This window comes from Otolemur garnettii, unplaced genomic scaffold, assembly GCF_000181295.1.
Source record: "Otolemur garnettii isolate 467f Iridium unplaced genomic scaffold, OtoGar3 scaffold00022, whole genome shotgun sequence".
Classification (NCBI taxonomy): domain Eukaryota; kingdom Metazoa; phylum Chordata; class Mammalia; order Primates; family Galagidae; genus Otolemur; species Otolemur garnettii.
The window spans coordinates 3,205,588-3,216,737 of NW_003852417.1; the positions used below are offsets into that span (position 1 = coordinate 3,205,588).

At 41.0% G+C, this 11,150-nt stretch overlaps 1 protein-coding gene and 1 non-coding gene across 3 annotated transcripts in view; both read right to left on the reverse strand.

Annotated features, from left to right (window-relative positions):
- Positions 1-11,150, reverse strand: part of NOL10 (nucleolar protein 10) — a 104,035-nt gene that overhangs the window by 3,089 nt on the left and 89,796 nt on the right. For both annotated transcript variants that reach the window (XM_023511874.1, XM_003787389.3), the window contains one exon: positions 2,734-2,836. In XM_023511874.1, the coding sequence (XP_023367642.1) occupies positions 2,734-2,836 (103 nt within the window). The remainder of the gene's footprint in view (positions 1-2,733; positions 2,837-11,150) is intronic.
- Positions 815-954, reverse strand: LOC111724400. The gene has a single exon (XR_002772698.1). It is a non-coding gene; the product is annotated as a small nucleolar RNA SNORA7 (small nucleolar RNA).

Genomic DNA, 11,150 nt, shown 5'->3' on the forward strand with positions numbered 1-11,150 from the left:
CTCTGTCTCAAAAAAAAAAAAAAAAAGATCTGTGTGAAGTGAACAAACACTGGGGGTGGGATATTTAGTTTCTTCATGTTAACAGTATCCCTAAAAGTGTTTCTTCACATAATTTTGGAAAAATGATATGCTAAATGAAGATTAAAAGGGTGCCCAGGAGCTTTTTTTTTTTTTTTTTTTTTTGAGACAGAGTAGTTTTGTGTTGCCCTCGGTAGAGTACTGAGGTATCATAGCTCACAGCAACCCAACTTCAAACTCTTGGGCTTAAGCGATTCTCTTGTCTCAGCCTTCCAAGTAGCTAGGACTACAGGCACCCACCATAGCACCCGGCTATTTTTTTTATTTGTTGTTGTTGTAGTTGTCATTGTTGTTTGACCGGCCCCAGGCGGGGTTCGAACCCGCCAGCCCTGGGTTGGGTCTGTGGCTGGTGCCCTAGTGGCTGAGCTATAGGCACCAAGCCTGCCCAGGAGCTTTTAAGGTAAAAACGTTAGTAAGCCTTCAGTACGGACGTCAGTCCAAGGTATTTCCCTCCCTATCGGTCTGCTGGCATAGCAGTCCTCCAGTGTCTTTATTTACATCTCCGGGCATACACTTTGGGAAGGTCTGCCAGGCCTTCTTCACCAAGGCAGAAGCTCAGAGAGGAGCTTGTCAGCACCAGCTGCCATTCTGCGGACAAATCCCCAGGGGGAGAAAGCACCACCATGAGCTTTTCTCCAAAGGCTGCACTGGAAGACTCTGCCACCACGTGACCAGGGCATTACAACTTGGGGACAATTAGCTCTTCTCCAAGTTGGTCCTGCGCCTCCTTTCTTTCACTTGTTGCAGACTGTCTTCTAATCACCAGCTACAGAACAAGCTGGGAGTGGAATGGGCACCTCTGCTAGGCCCGCTTTTCCCCCTGCTTCCGAAGCTGGCAGAACACTAGGGGCTCTCCAGATGCGATCCCAGGAGGTCAGTCCTGCTCCTCCTTGCTGTCCCCACCCCTGGCTATTTTTACTACAGTCTACAACAATCCTGTCACAGAGATGGAGGACGGGTGCAAAGTACTACCCTGGTGGCAGCAGCAGCCTCGATAAAAAATTGAATTAAATGGCATTTTGAAATCAGACTTAGGATGTAATCCCAATTTATGATCATATAATTTTAAATAATATTAAAGCATAGACCTTTTTCTCCTGTGAAGTTTATTAAAATTTTAGAAGGTACATAGGAAAATATTAGAAATACTCAAAATTTTACCTGAGTATAACATACACTATAAAAAGAGATTTCTATAAATAAATAAACAAGTCCCTGAATAAATAAAACTTATTTGAAACTTAAGTGAAACTGAGATTTATTAAGTAGAAGTTTGTTAGTCAAGTCATAAAGTACACAAATTAAACATTAACTGACACATGAATAGATATGGGCCGAGCACAGTGGCTCACACCTGTAATCCTGGCACTCTGGGAGGTGGATTGCCTGAGCTCAGAGGTTTGAACCCAGCCTGAGCCAGAGCAAGACCTTGTCTCTAAAAATATCTGGGCATTGTGGCGGGTGCCTGTAGTCCCAGCTACTCAGGAGGCTGAGGCAAGAGAATCACTTAAGCCCAAGAGTTTGAGGTTGCTGTGAGCTGTGATGGCACCACACTCTACTAAGGATGCCAAGTGAGACTCTGCCTCAAACAAAGAAGCAAAAAACCCCAAGTGAATAGATTTGCAAAATACAGTATATCCACAAACTAGAGGATTACTTAGCCATAAAAGGGAACTAGGGCTGACCATGAGTACCTTGAAAATACTACACTAAGTAAAAGCAGACAGCTGTAAAAGAAAACATATTGTGTGATCCATTTATATAAAATATCCAGAACAGACAAAAAGATGGAGACAGAAGATAGGTTAGTGGCTGCCAGGGTCAGAAGAACGGGAATGGGTGACTATGGAAAGGGACAGGGGCATTTTTTCAGGTGATGAAATGTTCTGGATTAGGCGATGGTGTCACCACCTAGTGAATACACTAAAACCCACTGAATTGTATTCTTTAGCAGTGTGGATTTTATGGTATGCAAATTATGTCTTGGTTTAAAAAAGGAATCAGAGGTGAAATCTTTGTCATTCTTTTCTACTTGATGACTATATTGAGAACAGGCGGTGAATAAGAAAAAATTTTTTGTGACATAAAACCATGTGGTTTGACTCGTAGTTAGTGAAAAATATTTAAGTAGCTTATTACTCTGACAATGTGCAACAGGCAGTATTACAGATGGTTAAGAAAATGGATATTATGAATTAATTTAGAATTGCATGACCCCTGGAGAGCAGTGTCTGGACAAGCTGAGGACGGCTGCCATGAGGCGTTAGAGCTCCCCATTTCTGGTCTTCCTCCAAGTCCAGAAGTGCCAGGCATTCTTTTCTATCCTTAGATGGTCAGGACTTTCGCTATAAAGCCCTGTACCTCAGGCCACACAGTAAACCAAGAAACACAACAGTTGCTCCATCAACAGAGCCAACTCTAGGGCCACCAAGGCCCTGCCTCCCTTGGGACACCGGCAACATTCCTGGCTGTGATCTAGTCAAGCCGTGTACTCTCGACCTAGGAGGGGCTGCAGGGAAGATGCTAGAACAGGGAACACAGCTAACTCAAGAGAAGAAAAGCTGGAACGGCAGGATCTGAGGCTGAACACACATACGACATTACTGAAAGTCTATTTTTTCTTTTGTGAATTAAAAAATAACATAAAAAACTTACCCTCTTTAATGTGAATGTCAATTGTTTGCTGCCAACAGTGGTGTCTGATACACTCAATGTACCATTTTTTGCTTCAATTTTCAAACGATCTTCAAGGGTTTTGCTAAAGGAAATTAAAAAGAATGACACATTAATTGGTATTGTTTTAATTTACCATTGGAAACAGTTTTGTGTTTTATTTAAGACAGAGTCTCAAAAAAGATCTAAGTCATATTTCTGAAGCCAAATGCTAGAAGCAATATATCTCTAAGCCTGTCATTCATCATAATGGTTAGCGGCATCTACGATACTTAAACCATCCACAAGTTAGGTATGTGAGTATTTTAGCAATTCATTCACCTTCTACAGAGGAATGAATAAAAATTAAGTCCTCAGGTCAAGCCACAGAGAAGAGATATAATAATTCTGATTTTTCCTTCACTCAGCCTAAACTCAGTAGACTACAAGTCACTGTCTATCCCACAGTAAGAACAACTTGAAACCCGAATCTATTACACGGAAAGGAAACAAAGCAACTACACACTTTGGGCAAATTCCATCTGATTGAGCCCTAACTCTCCAGGTGTCTTTGCTTTCAATTCCTTATTTGAATTACTCTTTCAGACATATTTTATCCCACATCTTATCTTTATTTTAAATCTATTTCCTTTTCTTTCTTTTTTTTTTTTTTCCTGAGACAAAGTCTCGCTCTGTTCCTCAGGTTAAATTGCAGTGGTGTCAGCACAGCTTACAGCAACCTCAAACTCCAGGGATCAAGGGATCCTCCGCTTCAGCCTCCCAAGTAGCTGAGACTACAGGTGGGCACCACTGCTGTCAGCTGATTTTTCTGTTTTAGGTATCGCCTCTCGCTCAAGCTTGTCTGGAACTCCTGAGCTCAAGGGACCCTCCTACCTGGGCCTCCCAGAGTGCTGGATTACAGGCGTGAGGCGCTGTGCCCAGCCCATTTCACTTCTTGATCACACTTTTCTAGGGTCCTTTATACAATGTGTCTATGATAATAGTTTGCTGTGCTCTGCAATTCATTATCATCTTGACAAGTATACTAACACAATCTCGCCTCTGCTTCCCAAGAATATGAATTTTGTACCAATTAGATAATGCTTCATTGCATGTTGTTCTAATGTTTTATTATAGATCAAAACACTGGCCCTTTGTTTTAACTTTGTTTAGAAGTAAATAAACTGAATCAAGCCTAAAGGTATATACTTTCGATCTGTTTACATAGTTACTCTAACTTTTCTCAAAATGGCTAAAGCAACAGATGCATATCCCTGTGATAAGACTGAGGGGCTGAGAGTGGGAAGAAAAAAAAGAATATGATTAGAGAACATTAGAAAACAGAATACTCTGTTTTCTCTTCAAAAAAACAAAACCAAAAACAAAATACAACACATTTCCATCTTCTACCCTCCTTGTGCCAACCAAGGTCAATGTACTGTTTTAAGTTAATTCTAAAAAATCTGCCTGGAAAAAGAAATAAAACCTGAATTATATGAAAGGGTCTTCTTTCCCCTGAAATATGATCTTTGTAAGTAATTACTGAGTAGAACACAGCTTCTAAGTGATCCCTAAGACAAAGTGAGGCTCCTTTGAAATTCTGAAGCTAATGTTTGATGTTCACACCATGAGAGACTTATCTGCTAGTAATGTACTAAACATATCTTTAATATAATTTGAGACAAAGTGGTTAGCATAAAAGTGGCACTCTTTTCTAAGCAATAATGTTATTAAGAAGCACTTTTAAAGTACTTTTCATCTTCAAAGTTCTTTACAGGCCAACTAATTAATCCTTACAACATCCCTAGACAGAAGCATTTACCCTCCATAGATGGCACAAAGGGAGGTAAGATGCTAAGTGACCGGCCTCAGGCCACATACGAATTCAAGTCTAAAACCAAGATTCCAATCTAAGAATTTCTGGTTTCCAGGTTGCCAGACAGTATTTGAGTTATAAAGTTTACTCAGGAAGCTTATCCATTAAGTATTCTAAATGACAAATTTCTACATGACAAACCAAATGAAATTAAAAGTAAAATGGACACTGCTTTTTAAAGGTATATAAATTATGTTACCCTAAACAAATTTCTCAACCTGTTCATCTCATTCTTGCCCTTTCATAGCTATAAACTCTGAGATTGTACAGTTCATAGGAATTCTGAATAACTGGAGCCGCTGAGACACGGTGGTACACAGAAACACTAATTTGGGAAGAAAAAGACTTTTCAAGTAAATTATGGGCAATTACTACTCTTTTAAGAATGACCTTATTTCCTCCCTGATAGGCACATAAATTCTGGTTTTCGCTCGATGCACTTTCAACTGCACTTGTAAAAACTTGTTCTGTCTAGGCTACTTGGAAAGACAAGCTGAGTTTTAAGATGAGCCGTGGCAGAAGATCAGACACAGACAGGGACTGTATGTAGAGATTTCTACATGAAAGAAGTCCCACTTCCCTCCCTTTGAAAGTCAGTTTACAGCTACCAGTAGCTCCACAGCCTGATTCCTGAGTGCGACCGTGGTCAGAGGTGACTTAAGAAGTAGACATTGCCTTAGAGCACCTGAAAACTCCCCACTGAACAGAAAGACAAAATGCAGAAATGCAGAAAGCCACACCGCAAGCTCTTTTCAGTGTCCCACGCCCCAGGACGCCAGCCTGGGGGGCGGGGTGGGGGGAAGAGGGGGCGATGGAAGAGGATGTCACAGCTCTTGTCTTCTGTCCTCATCCTGCTTCTTGTCTTTTCCACATTGAGGCTTTAGCTCTGTTGGCTGTGGGGGACTTTCTCATTGATAGTATAGTTAAGAATTTTAGGGGAAAATCTAATCAGGGCCAGATGAACAACAACAAAAATTCCCAAATTTGTGGTGAATGCAAAGAAAATAGATAAAACCTTTGAAAAGTTGAAAGTGAGAACGATTACTCAGCACAGGATGGAGAGGGTGCTCAGAGGAAGAATCTGAGTTAGTGCAGCTATCTTAAAACAGAAAAGTAGGCATGTACTGCAAGGGGAAAAAGCAAATGAGATACTTAGTAGATGCTCAGGAAATCTGATTGGTTTACTTATTTGAGATTTTAAAACACACACACACATATTTTTAAATAGAAAATTTTAACTAAAAAATAATGCTTTTCAAATGAGAATGTTTTAGTCACTTTGCATGGAAGGGGAAGTAGGAAAGGGAAAGACTGTGTATAAAGGTATGTACTTTAGAATAGAATTTAGAAGAATTAAATTAACTCTAATTAAAATAAAGGAGTTAGCCTTCCATAGTCCATGCCAAAGGGAACCAATATAAAGAAAATGGACATAGATAAATGATAAATTTTAAGTGTTTTTAAACTCAATTTTAAGTATTTTAAAATTCAATTTTAAGTACTGTGTCTTACACGACTTTCACAAACACTAAACTATGGTGAAAAGATAGGCTTCTGAAAGGCATACCGTAAAGGTTACTAAAAACTTTATTTTAATGCTTTTGGTTTGTATGTGTTGCTTCAAAGGCCCTATTTTGGGAGCTAGAAAAATTCAAGCAATCATGAAATTTGGTACCTCTTCCATCAGCATAACTAGGATTTAAAAGATTCCCAATACACGAATCTGCTGTTTGCTGCAAGGGTGGGGAACAGGCACTTAGACAGAGAGCAAAGTGTGCAAGGCTTTTTGGAGGGCAATTTCACAGAATCTGTCACACATTTGCAGCTCCCACAAATTTCAATACTAAGAATATATTCTAAAGAAATACTTGCACATTTATAACTGTGAAAATGGCAGGAGAAAAATAAGTTAACAACTTAACATCCATAATTAGGGGAATAGTTACATAAATTATTGTACCTCCATCTTATGAAACATTTATGCAGCCATAGACCTACCATACCTACAAAGAAATAATCCCAAGACTTAATTACTGTTAAATACAAAGAGCAAGTTAAGCAATACAGTTAGTATTATCCACTCATGTTAAAAAAAGAAAAGTTACAATTTCAGACATGTAAATATGGCCACATTCAGAAGTGGATGGTGCACATGCAGCCATGAGCTCAGGGAGAGACGTGGGGAACAAGACTTAGCCTTTTAGCACGCAGTCTTAAATATCATGGTGATGGTGTGACTATACATCACCCAGCACATATTGCTTGGACAATAAAAGATTTTCTATTTTTCAAGTGTATGTTTGGAATTAAATTACTTTATAAATTAGTTTAAATGCTTGACACAGTTGCATTACTTCAGCTCTTATCCACAATCAGTACAGAAAATTAACTATAGAGTAAAAATGTGCCATGTTATTATCCAAAGTGGATAATGTTGTAAACATAAGAAGCCCACCAAGAGCTACTAAACTACTGGAGAAAAAGATGAGCTCCTCTAAGGCAGAAGCTGTCTTAAAAATCTTTGAATTTCCAGGACCTACCACAGGGTAGGCACTTCAAAGAATGCTTTCATAAACTGAACTGAACGGGCCACCCAGCAGCCGGGTATTTATTACCCAGGAAGAGAAGGTATCTTCGTCTGCTGAAACTTAGAGTTCTAAGGACTGTCTTCCTCCACTGTTCACCAACGCAGACACCTCCAGTGCTGTGCCTGGCGGGCCGTGCTGCCCCAGATACCAGAGAAGGCTGACGTGCCCAGACTCCTGACTGAGGCCAGAAGCACGAACATCCCCATCTTTCTACCTATAAACATAATTATTTCCATGCATCCTGACTTCCTTCTCTCATGTCTGCAGGCGTATATCTGGCCTTTCTGAGAGTATCGCCTTAGCTTGTCTCTGGGCCCTATTTCCACCTGATTCCTTATCAAATTCTACTTTGTCACTGACTCAATTCTCTCATTTCTTTCCTGCTCCCTTTCTGTGGTTGATTCCTCTACCTCCTAACAAATCACACCTCTAAAACAAAAAAACCTTTCCCATCGAATATCAAAATCAACCCCTTCCTTTCACTGCAGAACTTCTTAGAAGAATCGTCTACACTAATTGTTTATAATTTTTATTTTATCTCCTATTCACTCGTCTACCTTTTGCAATCAGAAATTTGGTCAGACTGTCTGGGAAACTAGTCCCAGTAAGGCCATCCTCACCTTGGGCTTTCCCCAACCTTTATGCCTGGACCTCTCTGCTCCATGGGACAGCGGCATCACTCCCTTCTTGGAGACACTCGCCACCTTCAGCTCTTCCCAGATTCCCCCCAACTCTTTGATAACCCTGTAGCATTTCAACTCTGTATCATCCCCTAGGTGATCAGCAGATCTGCGACATTCCTAAAATTTTATATATTATGTTGTAGTTGTTTCAATTTTTCTAAAGAGAGGTATATAGTTTTTAATCAAAGATGCAAGAAAGATATTTTTTTTCCCAGGGTTTCATTCTTAGCCCTCACCTATTATGGTAAATCTCTTTTCTTTCCATGGTTTTGGCCACACATAAAAACTAGCATCTCTTGGGGTGGTGCTGTGGCTCAAAGGAGTAGGGCTCCAGCCCCATATGCCGGGGTGGCAGGTTCAAATCCAGCCCCGGCCAAAAATTGCAACCCCCCACCCCTCAAACAACAACAACAACAACAACAACAACAACAACAAAACCTGGCATCTCTCTAAGCCTCATTTCTGGCCTCCTCTTCATGGGCCCCGATGGACATGGTATTGGTTTCCTGTACCTCACTAGGAAGGCATGAGGACTCTATTAATTTAATGTGCTTAAAACCCAGCTCCCTACGGCACTTTTAGCCTTAAACCTGTTTTCCATTCTGTATTTCTTTACCTCCAACATTGCTAGACATCAGCATCATCCTTGATTGTCCCTTTCCCCTTTTAGATTATTAGCCACCTTCGTCCTTTCTTGGTCTTAATCTAATGGAGAGCTTGGCTCCAAGTACATCTGTCTCTCTCTCCCCATTGTCCAGCCTTCCAGCCCTTCTGACTAGGGCTACTGCAATCATTGTGAGCTGGTCTCTGGTGTCTAGTTTCACCCCATATTGTCTTTCTAAAATGGAGATATTTTGTTAATAGGTTTCCAGAAAATAGGGACTTTAATGCCTACGTGCTTTTTATTTTATTTTCTACAACAAGCATGCATTGCTTTTATTATAAAAGCATTTTTAATACTGAGGGTGAGGTTGGAATAGATTTGATCATGTTAATCTTAGCTTTAAAATCTTCCATGGCTTTCCAGTGTGTGGTTGGGGGACGCACCTTTCGAGCCATGCCTGTGGCTGTCCCCACTATAGGGAAGTGCCCGCCCTTCCCATGGCCTTCCTGTGCACATACCGCTCCTCTGCCAAGAGTGCCATCCTTCCCACCCTGCTCGGAGTGCTCAGCCCTGCATCTTTCCAAAGACCAGTTTCCATACAGCCCCTCCCTATAAAGACAGCCTGAAATCCCCCCCAGCTCAGCCCCTTCCTTCCTGTGCTCCATTCCCACGAGTGCTACAGACACGCAGGGTGTGCCTTTCCCTCCCATCCTGGGGTCTAGAATGGCACTGTGCTTACACCAGGCACTGGTGAAGGCTTGATGAATGAATGGGTGAGTGGTGAGAAGACAGGGAGAAGAATAAGCTCGTAAAGTTAGCATACTGAAAAGCTTAGAAATGCATGTTGACAGACAAGCATATTTATCTAAAGCCATATGACTGTGCCAAGCAAAGATGACAACTCACTCAAGTGTTAGGCTTCCATTTGCTATTTACTTTTCCCTTTATAGAAATAGTTTTAAAACTGGGCAACTCCTAGTGAATATTTAAACAAAATACACTCAATTTTGATGTTGTCTTTTGTTGAGTGCTTTGTGGTAACTTTCAGAATACAAATAAGGAGTCACTTTTGTTCTCTTAAGGAGAATGCTTCAATGTTTCATTAAATGATATTAAGATATTGCAAGCTAAGAATTTGCCAAAATGATCTAGTTATGACTAGAAATAAATATGCAGTTTATGTCAAAATGCTATCAAACTGTAGGCTACTTGTAACAAAGGGTTATTACTTAAGCAACAGGATTTTTCCTTTAAGCTCATATATATACAAGTACTATCACTTATACAGTTCTCAAAAAGAATGTTTAACCTAGTGATATTTAACTCAGAATGTTCAGCTGCAGTGTATTCACCTTGTTATTATTTATTCTTAAATGTTAATTTGTATCCTTCTGTTTTATACTTTCATATCCTGCTTCAGACCCAGGCGAAAGGAAGAATGTTAGTGAGATTAGTCAGATCTTCCACTCCCAAATCACAGCCCCGTTACCGTGGCTCTATAACCCCCGCACTTTGGGAAGCTAAGGTAGCAGGATTGCTTATGAGACCTGTCTCTACAAAATATAGAAAAACCAGCCAGTGTGGTGGTGTCCACCCGTAGTCCCAGCTACTTGGGAGGCAGAGGCAGGAGAATCACTTGAGTCCAATCCAGAAGTTTGAGGCTGCAGTGAGCTATGATGATGCCATTGTACTCTAGCCTATGTGACAGAGTAAAACCCTGTTTCAGAAATAAACAAATAAAACCAAAACCAAAAATCAGCTGGCAGAGCCTTAGGGCGGCAAAAAACAACGACAACTACAACAACAACAAAAACCCCCCAAATAAAAACAAACAAACAAACAAAAAAACACCCCACAAAACAAATAAAAATAAAAGACTACCACAGGCCAGGTGTTGTGGCTCATGCCTGTAATCTTAGCACTCTGGGAGGTTAAGGATAGACAATGGCTTGAGTTCAGGAGTTGGAGGCCAGCCTGAGCAAGGGTGACACCCTGTCTCTATCAAAAATACCAAAAAATTAGCTGGGTGTTGTGGTACACCTCTGTAGTCCCTGCTACTCTGGACTGAAGTAGGAGGATGGCTTAAGCCTGGGAGTTTGAGGTTGCTGTGAGCTGTGCTGGCGCCAGGGCACTCTAGCCAGGGGAATAGAGTGAAACTGTTTCTCAACAACAGAAAACATGATGGTTAGAAACACTGTGCTAAGCTAAAGAAGCCAGACACAGAAGGCCACAGGTTGTGTAATTCTACTTATAAGAGATGTCAGAATAGGCCAGTCTATAGAGACAGAAGCAGACTGGTGATTGCCTCAGGCGGGAAGACGGGGGCAAGGGAAGTGGTAAGTGGCTGCTAATGATGGGGTTTCTGTTTGGAGTGATGAAAATGTTAGAAAATTGTGATGATGACAGCACAACTCTGAGAATATGGGGGATTGCACATTATGTGAATTATATATTAAGAAAATTGTCATTTAAAAAAGTGAAGTTGGGGCGGCACTGTGGCTCAGTGAGTAGGGCACTGGCCCCATATCCCAGGGGTGGCGGGTTTGAACTCAGCCCCGGCCAAACTGCAACAAAAAAAATAGCCCGGCATTGTGATGGGTGCCTGTAGTCCCAGCTACTTGGGAGGCTGAGGCAAGAGAATCACCTAAGCCCAAGAGCTGGAGGTTGCT